This window comes from Musca autumnalis, unplaced genomic scaffold, assembly GCF_047663935.1.
Source record: "Musca autumnalis isolate F117 unplaced genomic scaffold, ASM4766393v1 scaffold_1, whole genome shotgun sequence".
Taxonomy (NCBI): domain Eukaryota; kingdom Metazoa; phylum Arthropoda; class Insecta; order Diptera; family Muscidae; genus Musca; species Musca autumnalis.
This window is the reverse complement of record NW_027411644.1, coordinates 117727716-117746611: the sequence shown is the minus strand read 5'-3', so window position 1 is coordinate 117746611 and position 18896 is coordinate 117727716. Positions and strand designations below refer to the sequence as shown.

General features: G+C 36.4%; 1 protein-coding gene across 3 annotated transcripts in view; it reads left to right on the top strand.

Moving 5' to 3' along the window:
- The window catches only part of LOC141405514 (probable multidrug resistance-associated protein lethal(2)03659), an 83611-nt gene that overhangs the window by 43589 nt on the left and 21126 nt on the right, over positions 1–18896 (top strand). For all 3 annotated transcript variants that reach the window (XM_073989920.1, XM_073989927.1, XM_073989935.1), the window contains exons 2-3: positions 7820–7924; positions 13069–13154. In XM_073989920.1, the coding sequence (XP_073846021.1) occupies positions 7848–7924; positions 13069–13154 (163 nt within the window). In that variant the 5' untranslated portion in view covers positions 7820–7847. The remainder of the gene's footprint in view (positions 1–7819; positions 7925–13068; positions 13155–18896) is intronic.

Below are 18896 nucleotides of genomic sequence, written 5' to 3'. Positions count from 1 at the left end.
CCATGTCAGTAAAATTAATAGAGTTAAAAAACCGTAACTTCGATTGTATCATAGGAAACAATGTTTTATTGCCAATGGGGGTAATAATAGACCTTTTAAATAAACAACTGGTGATCGACAATACTAGGGTATCTTTAATAAATAATCAACCTCCAATAAATTATGAACAAATAACCATATTGGAGATTCAGCACCTGGAAACCTGTAGTATTAAAGTACCAGATTATATAAGTACCGAAGAGGGGAATAGGTTGGATAAGTTTTTATGTAAATTTAAAAACACGTTCTATTTAGAGGGGCAATCCTTACCTATGACCACGGAAGTAAAGCATACTATTGCAACAACATCAGATAAACCGATATTTTCAAAAATTTACAGATATCCAAAAATGCATGAGAAAGAGATAGAAAGACAGATTAGGGAAATGCTAGACCAGGGGATAATAAGACCGAGTAAATCGCCTTATAATTCTCCGCTTTGGATAGTACCCAAGAAAGTTGGAGCGGACGGTATTCAAAAATGGCGTTTAGTTATTGATTACCGCCAACTAAATTCCATAACTGTCGATGATAAATTCCCAATGCCCAATATCGATGCATTATTTGATAAACTGGGTAGGGCTCAATACTTCTCAACCATTGACTTGGCGAAAGGTTTTCATCAAATAATGATGGATGAAAGGGATATACCTAAAACTGCATTTTCTTCACCTATGGGACATTTTGAGTATATCAGAATGCCCTTTGGTCTGAAGAATGCACCTGCTACGTTTCAAAGAATGATGAACCATATTCTAAGGGACTATATTAATAAGATTTGTGTTATATATATGGACGATATACTTGTTTTCTCAACCTCGCTGGAAGAACACTTTGATAGTCTAACAAAAATTTTTAATGTTCTGCAAAAACACAATCTTAAAGTTCAATTGAACAAGTGTAATTTCTTAGCCAGAGAAACAAATTTCCTGGGACACCAAGTTACATCGGAAGGCCTAAAGCCATGTCCTAGTAAAATAGAATCCATAAAAAGGACTCAGATACCGGATACCCAAAAGAAAATAAAATCCTTTCTGGGACTTACTGGTTATTATAGAAAATTCATAGAAAACTACTCACATATAGCATCACCAATTATAAAGTACCTTAAAAAAGGAGCAAAAATAAACACTAACGACCCTTTATACATTAGAGCATTTGAAAAACTGAAACATATGATAACACATCCACCAGTTTTGGCTTATCCTGATTTCGAAGAAAAATTTGTAGTCACTACTGACGCTAGTAATGTTGCCTTAGGTGCGGTATTAAGCCAAAAAGGTAAACCAATTTGCTTCGCTAGTAGGACTCTAAATGACCATGAAAGAAACTATAGTGCTATAGAAAAAGAGTTGCTAGCTATAGTTTGGGCCACTAAATATTTCAGGCCTTATTTATTTGGCACAAAATTTTTGATTCGGACAGACCACCAACCCCTAAAATGGTTAGCCTCTCTAAAGGAACCAAATTCTAAGTTGATACGATGGCGAATCAAATTATCGGAAAACGACTTTGACATTGAATATGTAAAAGGCAAAGATAATAAGGTAGCCGATTTTCTTAGTCGATTGGAAACAAGCGATGAAAATATGGGATACTTTGACATTAGTCCATTATTCCTGATATCTGAAGATTCCATGCCTTCAGAATCTGACTTTATTCTCAAAAGTGAAGGCATTGTTAATAAATATAGAACTCAAATTAGAATTCTGAATGAAAAACCTTGTCAGTATATTACTAAATATGGAAAATACCATATGTTATACCTAGATATACAAGACCTCCAAAACGCAGAATACTTAGGGAACATCCTAAAAACTCACATAAAAAAGGGAAAAATTGGCATATATTCTGAAGTAAGTAATGATCTATATATTTACTTCGAGACAATGATTAAGAGCCTGTTCGCTGATAATCAGCAACTAAAATTCGTTAAATGTGAAAAACTAGCTATGGACTTAGAAACAGAAGAAGAATTGTATGACGTTATAAATAACACCCATAAAAATACTAATCATAGAGGAGTCATTGAGAATTTTGAGGAAATAAGATATACATACTTTTATCCTAATTTGATCAAGTTTGTAAACAAGTTTATTAATGCGTGCAAAATTTGTAATGAAAACAAATATGACAGGAAGCCATATAAAAAATTATTTAATCATACGGTCACCCCTGATAGACCTAACATGATTGTCCATATGGATATATTCCAGGTCGAGAAAGTTGGGTTTTTAACCACAATAGATAGATTTACAAAAATGGGGTCAGTCCATAGGCTTCAAGACAAAAATATGTCGACAATTAAAATAAAACTCGAAGAGAAAATTGCTCTTTTAGGGAAACCTGAACTCCTTATAATGGACAATGAATTTAACAATGTACTAATCAAGCTATTTTGTGATGAAAATCGCATCGAAACTCATTTTACCACTCCTCATTCTCATACTGGAAATTCAGATATCGAGCGGATGCATTCCAGTTTACTCGAACACATTCGAATACTTAAAAGGGAAGATGAAAATATGGACATAGAAGAATTGGTAATAAGGGCAATAGGCTTCTACAATAACACTATTCATTCTACGACTAATCAAAAACCAATGGACTTTTTAAACCAATCTAATTTAGACTATTCTAAAATAGCCGAAAGAATGATCAACAAGAAGAAAAATGCCATAAACAGAATTAATGAAAAACGAGAGGATATTCCTCAATATGCGGGAAGAGTTCTGTATATGAAAAACCCAATAGCACAAAGGCAAAAAACGGCCAAACGTTTCGTTAAATACACTTTCACTAACCCTAATAAAGTCGACTTAACAAATATTAAAAGACCCTTAAAATCATTTACAGATAACACGGATAATATTCCTGGTCCTGTGGATGTTGGCATTAGTGTCTAATGTCGCATGTGTTGTGCAAATCAATAAAATCGAAACCGAAGCCGGATATACCATTCTCCAAGGAGAACCAATGAATGTCATCACCAATTTTACCGAATTGATACATATAATCCACTTAAATGACTTTCGTGATACTATTCAAAAGTTGAAACTAAGCGTTTCACAATCTTTTAATGTTAATGACGGATGGATTGTTTTGAATTTAAACAAGAAAATTAATGAATGTGAACATTTACTAGAAACATTAGGGAAGCATGTAAGCAACAAAAGAAGCAAACGTGGTCTGATAAACGTCGGCGGTAGGGCAATAAACTGGATATTCGGAAATATGGACGATCAGGACAGAATTCGAATTGAAGGGCATCTGGAAAATATAGATTTTAATCAAAAGAATATGATCAATAACTTGAATAAGCAAGTAAAATTTAACACAGAAATGCAATCATACCTGCAAAATATACGCTTAGTTTTGGAACAGAATAAATATTGGTTCAATAAAACATATATTGGCTCGGTAGAAGAGTCTATAAAATTGACAAAATACAACAATTTAATGCTTCTGATTAACGAAGTTAGAAAGAAAATTGAACAAATTCAACAAAATATTATAATGTCGAAATTCGGTATTACAAACAATTTCTTCTTAACGAATGATGAAATTGACCATTTTAAAATTGATAATTTGAAGTTACAATATATGAAGAGTAATTTAGGACGTGTACAAGAGTCAACAATCATATTTGTTATATCAATACCGTCATTTTCAGAAAAGACATATAAAACCCACATGTTGTTGCCTATCCCTGATCGGCATGGCTTAGAAATCAACGTCCCAATTACCAAAACAATTAATGTCAATAATATAATCTATATAGTAAAAAATGAAAATGTAATCAATAAGATGGAAATTGCGAATAAATGCATAACCAGCTTATTGAATTTTAAATATGATAATTGTACAAAAATAAAAACGAATATCAGAGAAATGTATGAAATGGATATAGGAAATTTGGTTATAATAAATGCTAATGACAGTTTATACGATTCATGTTCAAATTTCTCGTATCCATTAAAGGGACATTACCTCATAAGCTTTAATAATTGCGAAATTGCAATAAATAATTATAAAATTTTGAGGTTCGAAAGTCGATTTAATATAATAATACCCAACCTTAATGAGTTGCCAAATAATGTTACACAAATATTACCCAAAGTGAATTTTACAGATATTCAGGAAATAAAAAATGCAGTAGAAAATAAGAATTCTACTTATAACTTTTATATTATATATATTTTACTCATTATATTCATATTATATTACATATTACATAAATATAAAAAACATATGCTAATTCGAAGGGACTCGAATCTTAACGAGGGGGAAGTTATATGTGAAAGCCATATAACCAGCACAGCACATTTGCCTATGCAACTGTAGAAACAAAAGCTGCAACAATGTATTTTCAGCATAACTTTGGATTACATTGTTGCAATGTCTTAATATCAATCCTTTGATTGAACTGTCCATTTTAATGTTTATTTGATAAGACCACCATCAGTGGCTAAATATAAAACCTATGCAACTTTAGAAATGAAAACTGCAACAATGTATTTACAGCTTAACTTTGGATTACATTGTTGCAATGTCTTAATATCAATCCTTTGATTGAACCGTTCATCTTATGAATTGTTTATGTTTATTTGAAAAGACCACCATCAGTGGCTAAACATTAAACCAAACGGCCACCATCAGTGGCTACTGTTTATTAAATTGCAACTGAGATTGTTTACTCAGCTGCATAATTAAATTCTGATTTTCCCACGTCAAACAAAGAACTTAAGATTCGATTCTTTGGAAATAAAGAGCGTATTAATTTTAAGAATTCAGTCTGTTAATGTACTCCTAACAATACGGTTGTATAACACCGCATTGAATAAAAAATAAAACGTATAAAAAAGTAAATTTTTTGTCTTTTTATTTAACTTACTTGCGATTCATCAAGACCGTTGCTTGTGCGTAATAAGTAAAACAAGTATTCATCATATTTTGCACTGTTACAAAACTCGCAATCGTAGATAGTTTGCCAAGTGACTTATCAAGTGGAAGCACACACACAACATTACAAAAAAATAAACATTTCTAATATTATTTTTTGTTGTTTCGTTTGTGTGTGATTTTCTTTATTTGCTTGGAATGTTATGCGTGCTTTTGAATGCTCTTCTAACCTTTGAAAATCAGTGTTAGAAAATTATTTTTGCTCTCACTCTCTCGGAGAACATAAGACAAACGGTTGAATTACAAGGGTTGAAAACAACACTTGATGTGCGATGAGCAAGAAAGTAAAACAGAAAATGTAATTGCGTATTTAAAACTACTTGGCAAAGCATACGCAAGTGTCAAAAAATATCCGTTTTTAAATAACTTATTTTTTGAGTGGATAGCCACACTCGTACATATTTTGAGAATGGCAAGCAACACTTGCATTTATTTTTTAGAGTAGCAAGCCGCACATACGCTTGTTTTTTTGCATGTGGCTTATGAGTGTCAAAATCAGCTACTTACGCAGTTCTCTGTTAAATAGCAAGTGTGTTTGCCAGTGAGCATAATAGCGCTAACAAGGTTGTGATCAACAACGACGACGACCGAATTGGAAAGCGCCCCTCTGCATCCGGACTGAGCGAATATGACTTTTAGGAGAGAGTGTGGGAAAGAATTAACATTCTGTCCCAGCATCCGAACCAGGCGAATATGACTCCTAAAAGAAAGGTCGAGAAGATTGTCCCAATTTTCGATATCGGAAATTGATTTCAGATATGGAGTTTATGTATTTTGGTAGCTACCTTTAGGTACCTTTCATTCCCCGGCAACCGCTCGAATCCAGGTTTTATAGTTTTCTAACTTTGGGTCCAACTGTTCTTGGGTATAATATTAAGAATTCCCAAAATTTTCGATATCGGAAATTGATTTCGGATATGGACCTTACACATTTTGATACCCACGAGAGGTACCTTTCATTCAGGGGTAGCCGCATGTTCCTAGGTTTTATAGTTTTCGAACTGTGGGTCCAACTGTTAATGGGTATAAATTGAAGAAGTCCCAAAATGTTCGATTTTGGAAATTGATTTCGGATATGGACTTTATATATTTTGGTAGCTACTTGAGGTATCTTTCACTTCCCGGTAGCTGCCTGTTCCCAGGTTTTATAGTTTCCGAACTGTGGGTCAAACTGTTCTTGGGTATAATTTCAAGAAGTCCCAACATTTTCGATATCGGAAACTAATTTCGGATATTGACCTTACACATTTTGAACCCATTAGAGGTACCTTTCATTCCTCGGTAGCCAATTGTTCGTGGGTATAATTTCAATAATTCTCAAAATGTTTGTTATAATAAAAAATAATTTGGATAATTTATCCAAATATAGCCATTTTTTACTTTTCAAAATAGTCGGGCTTAATCCCGTAGTTATTGTTTTCATATTTAATTTTATTTTTGTTGTTTAATATATTTAGTGTGAAAAATTGGCAATGTTCACGTCGGTCCAGTTATGCCTGTACCTCCCCCACAAAAGTTCAAACATTTAGGCTTAAGAACAGTCGAGGCCTGTTCGCGGATATTTTTTAAACTTTATTTCGGATAGTTAAAAAAGCAACTCACATTGGGTTTGCTTCTTTTCATTATGTCACAGGCTGAGGGTATGCATATCTCTGATGGCGAAGCCGACTGATACTTTTTTACTTGTTTTTTAAGAGAACGATGTTTTTTTGGGTGAGTTAAAATGTCCGACCCAAGTTTTTAACGTTCTTATGGGTGAATGCGCGGCACATTTTAGCTCACTACATTTAACGGGTGTAAGAGGCAGTTCCCCATGTGACACCACGGGGAGGTCAGTGTCCACTTGAGATGAAATAGAGACCAAGATAAGTCCCGGACTTTGCCATGTTAAAGGCGGCCAGGACCTTACGTCAACCATTGTAAATAAATAATTGTTGGGGGAAATTGAGTTTTAAGAATCAATATACATACTCGTACACACATTTAGGCGTCAGAAGGATATGTATTTGTCGGCATATCCAAGTGATAATTTTCTTCTTCTTTATTTGCCAATCCGTGTTCGGATGTTAGCGATCATACAATTATAATGCAGTGTTACATAAATTAACTTAACTAATTGTTAATATTATAGTACAATTAAATATGTTCGTTCGTTTTGCACACCCGTCCATTCTTTAATGTTATTTATCCATGTTGTTTCTTTTCTTCCTCTGGGTCTTTTTCCTTCGATATTGGTCTGTATAATGGCTTGGAGCAGCTTATATTTTTCATTCCTCATTAAATGGCCCAAATAGGCAGTTTTTCTGGTTTTTATCATACGTGTAATTTGAAGTTCGGTATTCATGCGTCTAAGCACTTCTTCATTTGAGATACGTTGAGTCCAACGAATTTTTAAAATACGGCGATATATCCACATTTCAAACGAATTTAATCTTTTCTGATCTGTTATAATTTAATACTTATTAATATTTCTTTTTTATTCAGTCTGCGATAAGCTACTTGTTGTATAAACTATATGTTAATTTCATTATTTTAAGTATACATAAGTATGTACACATACATATGTACATATGTATGGACATTATCCATTTTAAGACAAAAAGAGTTTTATTACACAAAGTTGATAAAAGCGACAAACGATTACAAGGGCATATAATTTCGGCTTCTTCACATACTTATCTGGATAATTCTATGCATTAAAAATATGCCGATTTCTTTGTATTTTCACAAATGATGATAAAATATAGTAATTTTTCAATATATTTATTTACATATACATAATTGTTTATTACAATATTTCTTTTTTTTCTCATTTCAGCTGGTCATAGGATAATCACGTTGTCACAATGCAGTCGGTGAAACCAAATGACTTGCCGCAAAATCCTTACGAGAGTACAAACATTTTGGCTAGATTATGTTTTTGGTATGAAAACGTTTCGATTTTTGGGAGTTTTATTATCCAAATAAAACAAAAAAATATTGCTGGAACACATACACGCAGAGAAGAGATAATGCAGGTGCAATCATATTCTAAAAACTAAATAGGAACAAATGAAAATATATATGGTTGCTTGAACCATATATTTTGTGTCAGGCACAACATATACTGTTGAATCAACAAAATATAGTTTCATATTTTTAAAATACCCCATTTGATTAGAATAGAATATGAATATGATTGTTCCTACAATATCTCTTCTCTGCGTGTAGATTCACATTAACAAAAGTCATATACAGTATTCAAAGTTTATATTCGTACACCCCTCAAAAATAAATAAAATCGTTATTAACTCCATATTTTTTATGCAAATATGATTTTTATGCATGATTTTCAAAATTGTACTCTAAAATTACAATAAATTTTTGACCAAGTATAGAAAAAATTTTTACGACGTAGAAACCAAAAATGTGTTAACGTTGCTTTATTTTCATATGAGACCACGAATATTGTTGCACAAGGACTGGAGAATAAATTTCCATAGTTAATCATATCTATTACATTTTTCTTAAATATTACGAATGCTCGTCCGACTTTTTACTTATGCAAATTTATATAAATAAAAATGAAAATTAGGTTTTTATGCAAAGAAAATTTGACCACGCTTACTTTTTCGCCCACTTTCTTCAATTTTCAATTTTAATCTTTTCTACAATAACTACTGAACTAATTTTCCTGAAATTGACAGGGATGGCCCTCGGTGAAAATTTTGTTGAATTTCGAAGGGGGCGGGGTATTTCCCCTATACCCTATTTTTTAAAAAACGCTATATTTACAATAGCTGCGAATGTATCGATTTGAAAATTAATTTGCGAAACAGGTGTGGTTGTGTCTCCAACCTTACGTACATATTTTGGACCTAAAGACTTGACAATGCCCACTTTTTAAAATATGTTACATCTACAAAACTATTGAACCAATTTTACTGAAATTTTTTTGGGAATGTACAAAATGACCCCCGGTGAAAATAGGATGCATATTTTATTTGATAATAAGAAACGCTACATTTGCAAAAATAACGAAAGTATCGGTTTCAAAATTTACGAATTAATCTAGAATCTAGGTACTTATTTTGGGCATAACACCCGACCAAGCCTACTTATATTATATATATGCTCAAATGCTCAAGGTTGGCAATGTATACTTTATCAATTTCAGAGGAGGCGGCGTTACTTCCCACGCCTTTCTTTTAAACGATATATGTATATGCCAAACTTATGATTATATCGGTTTCAGCATTAATTTTTGGAGGCAATTGGATTGTGTCTCCGAACTTAGGTACATATTTGGACACAAAATACCGGACCACTTTTTATATCCCCCACCATAATATGGAGGGTATAATTAAATTTGTCATTCCGTTTGTAACACACCGAAAGATTCATCGGAGACCCAATAAGGTATATATATTCTTGATCAGGTATAGCCATGTTCGTCTGTTGAAATCAAGATACAGCTCGCAATTTTCAAGATAGAAATTTCTACTACTCCTAGGATGTTTGGTATTGCAAATGGGATATATCGGTCCACGTTTTGATATAGCCCCATAGAAGGTACCTCCCGATTTTCGGTATTTTGAAGGTTTTAGCCTCATTATCACAGCGAAATGGCTGAAATTTGGTACTTAGTCTTCGTTGGGCGTATAAGACTTAACCCCAGAAATTTGTCGCCTTCATATAGCCCCCATAGAACGTACCTCCCGATTTTCGGTGTTTTAAAGGTTCTGGCCTCAATATTCCTTAGAAATGGCTGACATTTTGTACTTAGTCTTCGTTGGAGGTATAAAACTTTCTCCCAGAAATTTGTTGGTATAGGTTTACGCCTTCATGTAGCACCCATATAACGGTACATCTTGATTTTCGGTATTTTGAAGGTTGTGGCCACAGCAATCCACCGAAATAGTTGAAATTTGGTATTAGTCTTTGCTGGAGGTAATTGGTAATTGGTATTAGTCTTTGCTGACTGAAATTCGTCGGTATAGGTCCACGTTTCGATATAGTACCCCATAGAACGGTACCTCCCGATTTTCGTAATTCCCACCGAAAGACTGAAATTTGTTATTTAGTCTTCCATGGGGTTATAAAATATTCCAGAAGAGAATTATCAGTATATGTCCGCGGGTTCCTATATCCCCCATAGAAGCGTACCTCTTGATTTTCGGTATTTTTAAGATTTTACCGAAATATCGGAAATTTGGTATTTAGTCTTCTTTGAGTCTAAAAATTTTCCGCCAGAAATTTGTAGGTATTGATCGACGTTTTGATATAGCCACCCATGGAACGGCACCTCTCGAATTTCGGTATTTTGCAGGTTAGCCACATTGTTTTACCGAAATTGCTGATGGTATTTAGTAGCTGTGTTCCTTTACTTACCTGAGGTTACCATTTTTACCATTTGTTACCATTTTTAACCTGCAAAGCGTTCCTTAACCCCGAAAAGTGGCAAAACTGGAAGTAATTTTTAAGAGAGTGAGAGAGGAGAGAGAGCGAAAATGGGTTTCTCTTCTAACACAGGCTACCAGCAAAATTTCTGCAGGTAAAAAATGACAGAACTGATTTTTCGACTTTTGTTTGACGATTATTTCACAATGAAGAAGAAATGGATGAAAAACAGAAGAAAAAGTCGAACGCTGACAAAACTAAATTAAAAACTGTGAAATAAAAGACGAAAATTAATTTTTTATGTTTCTTTTTGACATTGCTGCCAGATCTACCATTTTTCCGTTCCTTTACTTTTCTGGTAACAAGTAAAAAAGTATCAGTCGGCTTTGCCGACAGAGATATACCCTCAGCCTGTGTAAATTGAAACCCCTTTTTCGAAAAAACTTAGGTATTTAATGGGTTTCAAAATGTTGGTCGTATAAACCGGCAAAATGTTGATTAGGATAAAAGTTCAAAAAATTTGCGGAAAAGGTACTTGAAGGAATGGACCGACATAGACCATGGGGGTGCCATTGGGGGTTTTTACACCCTTCGGGCTGTTTTCTCAAGAAGTATGGACTTGCCCCCGAAACAACTTTTACCATCGTAACTGAGGCAGCGAATGTAAGTTGCTTCAACAAAAATCAAAGTGATTCAATAGCAGGTCTTAAAGTGAACTTATATAAAATGTTGTGTGGGAGGTACGGGATGGAGTGGACAAATATAGTCCACATTCGAACCTGATCAATATCTGGTAGATATTATGAGAATGTGTAAAGTATGAACCAAATCGGTCACTCCCATCAAGAGTTACGTGCGTACAATTTTTCCGAATATTTTTGAACTTTTGTTGGGTAGGTACCTGAAGGAGTGGATCGATATGGCTTATCTACGAACTTAAACTAAGTTTGGAAACAATATTACAAAGGCCAAATTTTGGCCGGAATCGGCATATCCATTCGAGAATTATCTTGCGCTTCCACCCATAAACATGGTGTCATAGGGTTTGTTTTTCAACTTTCAGGCTATTTTTTCAGGAAGTATGGACTTGCCCCTGAGGAAACTTGTACCTTCGTATAGGGGACAGTGAATACAAGATGTTACAACAAAAACCAAAGCGATTGGAGAGCAGGTCCTAAACTGAACTTTTACGAAATTTTGTGTGGGAGGTACTCGAAGGAGTTTACCGATTGAGTCCATATTGGAACCTCATCTAGGTCTGGTAGAAATTTCATATTGTACTAAGTATGGACCAAATCGGTTACTTCCTTCAAGAGTTATCGTACGCACAAATTTTCCGAACATTTTTGAACTTTTGTGGGGGAGGTACCGGAAGGAGTGGACCGATATAATCCATCTTTGAACTTGAACTAAGTTTGGACAAAGTATTACGAAAGCCAAATTTTGGACTGAATCGGCAGATCCGTTCGAGAGTTATCTTGCGCTCCAACCACTACACACGGTGTCATAGGGTTTTTGGTAACTTTCAGGCTATTTGCTCAGGAAGTATGGACTTGCCCCTAATGAAACTTACAGCGTCGTATAGAGGACAGCGAATACAACTTGCGTAAACAAAAATCAAAGCGATTCGAGACCAGGTCCTAAACTGAACTTTTCCGAAATTTTGTGTGGGAGGTACCAGAAGGAGTGGACCGATTGAGTCCATATTGAAACCTCATCTAAGTTTGGTAGAAATTACACGATGTGCAAAGTATGAACCAAATCGGTTATTTCCTTCAAGAGTTATCGTGCGCACAAGTTTTGCGACAATTTTTGAACATTTATGGGGGAGGTACCTGAAGGAGTAGACCTACATATATGGCCCATCTTCGAACTTTAATCGAATCTGGACAAAATATTTCGATACCCAAAATTTGAACCGAATCCATTGATCCGTTCGAGAGTTATCGTGCGCACCAGCCAGCCAGGCAGACGGACAGACAGACAGACAGACAGACGGACGGACATTGCTAGATCTACTCAAAATTGTCTGAAACGGATATCGTACAAACATACTTGGGGTCTAAAACCATTATTTCGATGAGGCACATTTTTGGTCGTATCAAAGTGTAAATACCCTCTAGCCTAAAGGCTGAGGGTATAAAAATGTTCATTAGAGAGCAATTTTGAGCAATTTTGACACTTATCTCTTCTACAACTCTTACCATTAAAAAAGTAAAGGAACAAAGCTAGTGTCTTCGAACTTAACGCCGTTCTTAATAGTTTTATAATAAAAAGTACATTTTTCTAAAGCACAGATATTGAAAGAGACGAATAGAACAAAAACTAGTGGAATTTTGCTTAAAAAATCCTTAAATACCATAAAATATATGGTGCTTCTAGGTGTACGAATACGAACATTGCCAGCCACACAGGCGCCATATATACCTAAATGACGGAATAAATCCGGAATTTGTTTCGATATTTTTAAATCTTTCTTCGTTATAGCAATTCCCATCAATTGTGTTATATTTGCATAAAAAATATGGAGTTAATAACGATTTTATTCATTTTTGAGGGGTGTACGAATTTGAGCTTTGCATACTGTACATACATACATATGTACATTGTAAATATAAATTTTTTGCTATGAAGGTTTTGTACCAAAGCGTCTTACTCCTTATTATATTATTCTGTTTCTTTATATAGGTACACATTGCCAACATTTTTTAAAGGCCGTAAAAAAACTCTGGATACCAAGGATCTCTATCGGGCATTAAATGAACACAAATCAGGTAAATATAAGCAAATCTCTGTACCTGTTTTATTTATTTATACATTGGAGCAAATGTCGAAAGATGAAATTTTACAAACTGTTATACATATATTAGACTCTTCATCCATCTCTAAAACTTACTCTAGCCCAAACACATCGCATGTAATTGCTTCCCACGGACAAACTGTCCAAATTTAACACCAAATGTCCCACTGTTGTTTCTGATTGATTTTGACGAAAAACATTTTTCACGTCTCAAGTGATGAACTACAAAATGTTCTGTAATTTCAATCACAAGAATCGAATCAAATCAAACGGCAGATTATTCTTACATTGCAATATTTTTTAATTGTTTTCAATTGAATGTAACGTCATTGTGTGCCACATCGTGTGATAGACGACGACAAAGAAGGCAATGTAGAACAAAAATGTGACAAATGGGAGGGTCGTAGACAAAACAAAATAGCGAATGTATGCACATAGTTTTTTTATTAAAATGTTAGGCAACGAATCAATTAAATTCGATCGTTAAGCGATAAGATCCATAAAGAGTAGACAAAGCACTAATAATTCAGCAATTACAATACAATGACGGGATCAATTTAATGTATTCAGTGCAGTTTGCACAGATCAGGGCGATGTAGACTCACCGTATGTAATTGTTTCAAAATTAAGCTGGAAGTAAACCTTCTCTAGATTATCTAGGAACATTCCTGTCCTCCTTAAGATAGAGAAAGACACTGCCATTGTTGTTGTAACTGAATTTGATAGGTTTGTATGCTCGTTTTAAAGCTTGCCCCAGTTTGTGTAAAAAAAATGTATTCTTCTCACACGAATTGCCAAATTTTGTAGAGTGTTGATTTTTAAATGAGGTAAAGAATACCTGTATATGGCGTCTACGAAATATTAGGCCTGTATGTCATCTGGGGACAGAGCTATGATTGCCTAAATTATTACGAATATAGACGAACGAACACGAATTAGTTATAAAGACAGGGGGTTAGTCCAGCTCTGGGTCTAGGAATGTGGTTGTTTTCATGGGATGTAATCGCAGATCTACTGGCGTTAGTTGAGTAGGCTTGGCAGGGCAGTTGAAAAGGTGCAGTGTGTCGTGCGGGCCTGTGCCGCATGCCGAGCAGATATTTTGGACGGTGTCGATCCTTGACCTATAGGAATTCAGACGGCTGCACCATCCCGAGCGTAGTTGAGTCATAACTACTCTGGTTTGTTGTGGCAGTTGACGCTTCTCAACTGCGATTGATAGGAGATGTTCTCCGAGGACCGCATTCACACGATGGTTGATTATGGCATCTGCGACTGCATCCGTGTGAATGCTATTTAAACCTGGTTGACAGGGTTGTTGATCTAGTTTCTCTCTTGTAACGTTGGACATCTCTTTCTTTCCTGACATGTCTATGTGGGGGTCCTATCCATCATATAGTGATTATGATGGCTCTCACGGTAACACCTAAACAAGTACTAGAACAAAAGTATGCCATGTTGTTGCTGTACTGGACGAATCTTTGTCTCCTCGTTTAGATAATCCACTGAAGACATGAAGAGGCACCACGTCGACCGGTTAGAATAATTTTTCTATCGCGTTGCACTTATATTCGACCTATTGCGTTATATGTGGTCAACAACACACCAAGCGCTGCCGCTTAGGAACTTGAGACTCTTGTTCCTACATCTCAGCATATCGCAGATAGCTGTGGCATGCGCGGACGACACGAACATGCTGTCGAATGTGATCTCTAGAATTTTAGGGTTGTTTGAGGCCGGAATTCTGCTACCATCGACCATAACAATCAATTCTGTTGCCACATCTGCCGTCAATGTGGTGAACAGAGTGACAGATATTTGCATATTCTCCGCATGGAAGAAAGTTCTAAGATCGCACAAGTCTGAGTTCAGTCTTTCAAAGTGATATCAGGAAAGTAACCTGACATAGATCGCACAATCATCCACACACGTTACGATCTCAATGCCGTCTGGATGGGGGTAATACGGGAGAGGTAGAGGATAATAGTTTCGGAGATAACACCTCATCTTGGGGAACAGCCTGTTTCACTCAATTTCACTCTGCGGGGCTTCGACTTCTGTCCCTGATTTTTTAGGTACGATTGGCGTTCACACATATAATTGTTTATCCAACGTTTCGGCCGGAGGTTTGTCTGCTCGATGTCCTCAAACAGCGTGGAGTGCTTGACAGTATCAAGCACACGGCTTGCTCTGACTGAGTCCTCAAATAATATGTGTAGAGATGGCGTGCAGTGCTGCTTACGGAACCCATGCAGATGATCGGCAATTGGTTAGGTATTTCTGATGCGGTGGAGGACTAAAGCCTCAAGGGTCTTTGCTATGGGCGACAAAAGCGTGCTGTGCTGCTTACGGTACCCATGCAGAGATTTCATCAGGATCCAACGCTTTGGGTTATTTAGCGTTCCTGATGACATTCGCACCATCATCCTTTGTAAATTGTAGTCGTGCATCCTCGACAGGAAGAGATCTAATGCGACGTAGTACTGTTCCTTGCGCCCTGTTACTCCCGGGGTGCTCGACAAACTGTCGATTAAAATAACTTGCGCACCTCTTCGGATGAGTCAGCGTAACGTTGCCAAACTGACTGAGGTCCTATGTTCCTTCTTTCCATGGTTCGAGAGTGACTTAACCGTTGCCAACAATTCACTTTTTACGGCTCCAATGTTGCAACTCATCAGGTGATTTAACCACTTGTTCTGCTTATGCTCACCGACCAACCTGTTAACTTAATGTCAACTCCTTGACTCTGGGGTCACTGAATTTGGCACGACGAAACTCATCGCGTGGTCTCTGTTGGAAAGTTTGGTCTCACTTTGAGCATTTGGCCAGCAGGTATATGGTGAACGACTGCAGCGGTGATGATGTCTCGGAACGTCCTTTTCACATCAGAGCGTTTGGGCAGATCTCTGAAGCGGTGACTAGTGAACTCTCTGAAACTCGTCCAATTAGCTTTCCCATGATTGATGAAAGTGCGGCGTTCAGAGGTGATGAAATCGGGCGGTTGCTGGTACTGATGGAGACAATTATGGGGAGATGATGATCTGTTCCAAGAGAAACGAATAGTTGCCATGTGACGTCATTTGTCAGACTAAGTAACACGATGGTTATATCTGACAAACTGTGACACTCTCCGCCACTTCTGGTAGAGGCGTCCTCATTGACTGTGTAAAACGTAGAGCTATCAACCTGCTCAGGTAGCACTATACTCCTCTGGTCGTTTCAGAGGACCGAATGCCGGAACTCATGATTCCCCCAAGACCATAGGGTTATGACCTTCCAAAAGCGAGCTAATGTTGGGCCTATAACCTGGAGTGCATCTATATATCTACGGGATGTATACGTTCAGCAACTCCCATACATTCCATGTACAGGTTATTAAAATCAGGCTCAAGCGGAAAGCTAATCCCCCACCTCCACTTCCGGCGCGATTCCTCCTCAGTACGTTGAAAACATCACGAACCTGTAAGCTTGGTTTCCTGCATCGTCGCGACCGTGATATTCTTCCGACTCATGAATTCCACTATTTCCTCGATCTTATATCGGAGTCCATTGTAATTAAATTGCAAAAAGGATGAATTTTCAGGAATTGGAAAACAACGGCTGCTGTTGGGGGCTGCGGGGGAATCGGGTATTCATATGATAACGACGACTCATTGGGGCTGTCGTCGGGGTCTGTGGCGAAAATGCAAGCAATAAAAACTCATGAAAACGGTAACGTCTTTCAAACCCTTAAGCGGGGTACACGTCGATTTTTCGGAATTATCGATAACTGTCCAACCGTTTAGCAACCACAAAATATTTTGTGGTTGGCTGATGACTGACAAAAGTGAACGGCCACACTGGCAAGCAACAGATTATTTGAGCAAAACTTACAGTCAAAACTGATCGTGTGTAACCCACTTTAGACCCATGGGTGTGTATGTGGATAGTCAGGCGTTCGTGCCATTGGGTGCATGTCCGTCGTGCACACTTAATGCCCGGCTCGATTCCCTTATCAGACAACATCACATTTTCAATGGTGGCAAAAATAACCCTCATCGTAATATAGGCGTCATTTCCTAATCATTTCGATAATGTAAATCGTATCTATAAGTGGTGTCTTAAGCAAATAATAAGTTATCTCTGGCAGGTGAAGGAACATTTATTGGGGATTAAAGATAAGAGAGGTATTGAATATCCATTTTACTTTCGTCGTATGCAAAAATATTCGTTTTCAAAATACTTACTTTACTTACTTAAGGCCTCGACACATAAGAAGCATGGCATTCTTGCTTAATACCCTAGAGAGACGGCAGAGTTAATTTGCATTAAAAATTCCTTAATTTGAATTAAGTTTTTACCCTGACAGACGATAGATTCTGCAATTTATGAAAGAGCTGTTTGTGTTGTTTGTTTGTACCCAGCAGACCATTTCATAAAGTTTTACAAAAGTTCGCCAAAATATGCGAAACAAATATACTTTCTACCATTGACTTTTTCACCACGATAACGCAAAAATAATTTTAATTTATTCGTGATATTTTTGAGTCTTTTTAATATTAAACAAGTAAGAACAGACTATAGTCGGACGGGGCCGACCATGTGATACCCTATACCACTATCCCTGTGCACTAGCTTTCCGGGCTAGCTGTTATAAGATGTGCATTAGAAATTTTACCAATTTTCACACAAAAGTTTTGATCAATTTAACCCGCTAAATGTTATCCGATCATACCGTTGACTTGCACGCTACTTCTTCATCTCAAACCAAAACTACGTTTAAAATTTCGCGCCGATCGGACTATTATTGCGACCTACAGAGCGGCTACAAAATCGAGCAAAAGTTTTGTTTTTGGTCCATTTCATCCCTTTAACATTTCACGATCATCGCCAAAAACTAATCAGTTCTATTCTGGTCCAAACCCGACCTCCATACTAAATTTCGTGACAATCGGTCCATAATTGCGGCCTCTAGCTTGATTACAATTTTTAATGGACGGACAGACGGACGGACGGACGGACGGACACACATCGCTAAATCGCTTTATCTCGTCGAGATATGAAGTTTGGTATACCACATGAGGGGTCTACGACGAATATTTCGCGGCGTTACATGAATTTTTGGGAAAACAAACTTATTATACCCTTTTCCACATTGTGGTATAGGGTATAAAAATGTAGCAATACTGTAATGAAACATTTGAAGAAGATATTATTTTCGATAGAATTGGTATGGTGGGTAATGAAATGCTTGTGAAAATAAAAATTTTAAAAATAGAATGCCTAATCGTTTGTAAACTTTACTTCTGCCCGATTCCATCGCAGTTCCTGTAAGGCGATAATATCATCTTTTACTTACCAAGTACATCGGACAGTGAGCAAACTGCACCTGCTCTGTAAAGGCCTCCACTCACTATCAGTATGCCCGACAGTATTTGTGGTAGTATGTGTAAATTTTTGAAAATTTGAGAATTTTCCTTGCGGCAATTATCAGTTCGATGGAGAGAGAGGTGATTTTGATTTCAAAATGAACCCCCCATCAGTCTGGTAAATGGTGTTTATTTTCAAGTTGTCAATATACAATTTTTAAAAACAAATAATAATGTTTGTGAAGGAACAAATAAAAATATAAAATTTATTCATTTTTGGAGGAAATTTTCAAGATTTCGAGAATTGACTGAAAGCTTTGTTACACACTTGTCATGTACAGAAAGGGGTTCATCGGCCCGACAGCCCGACT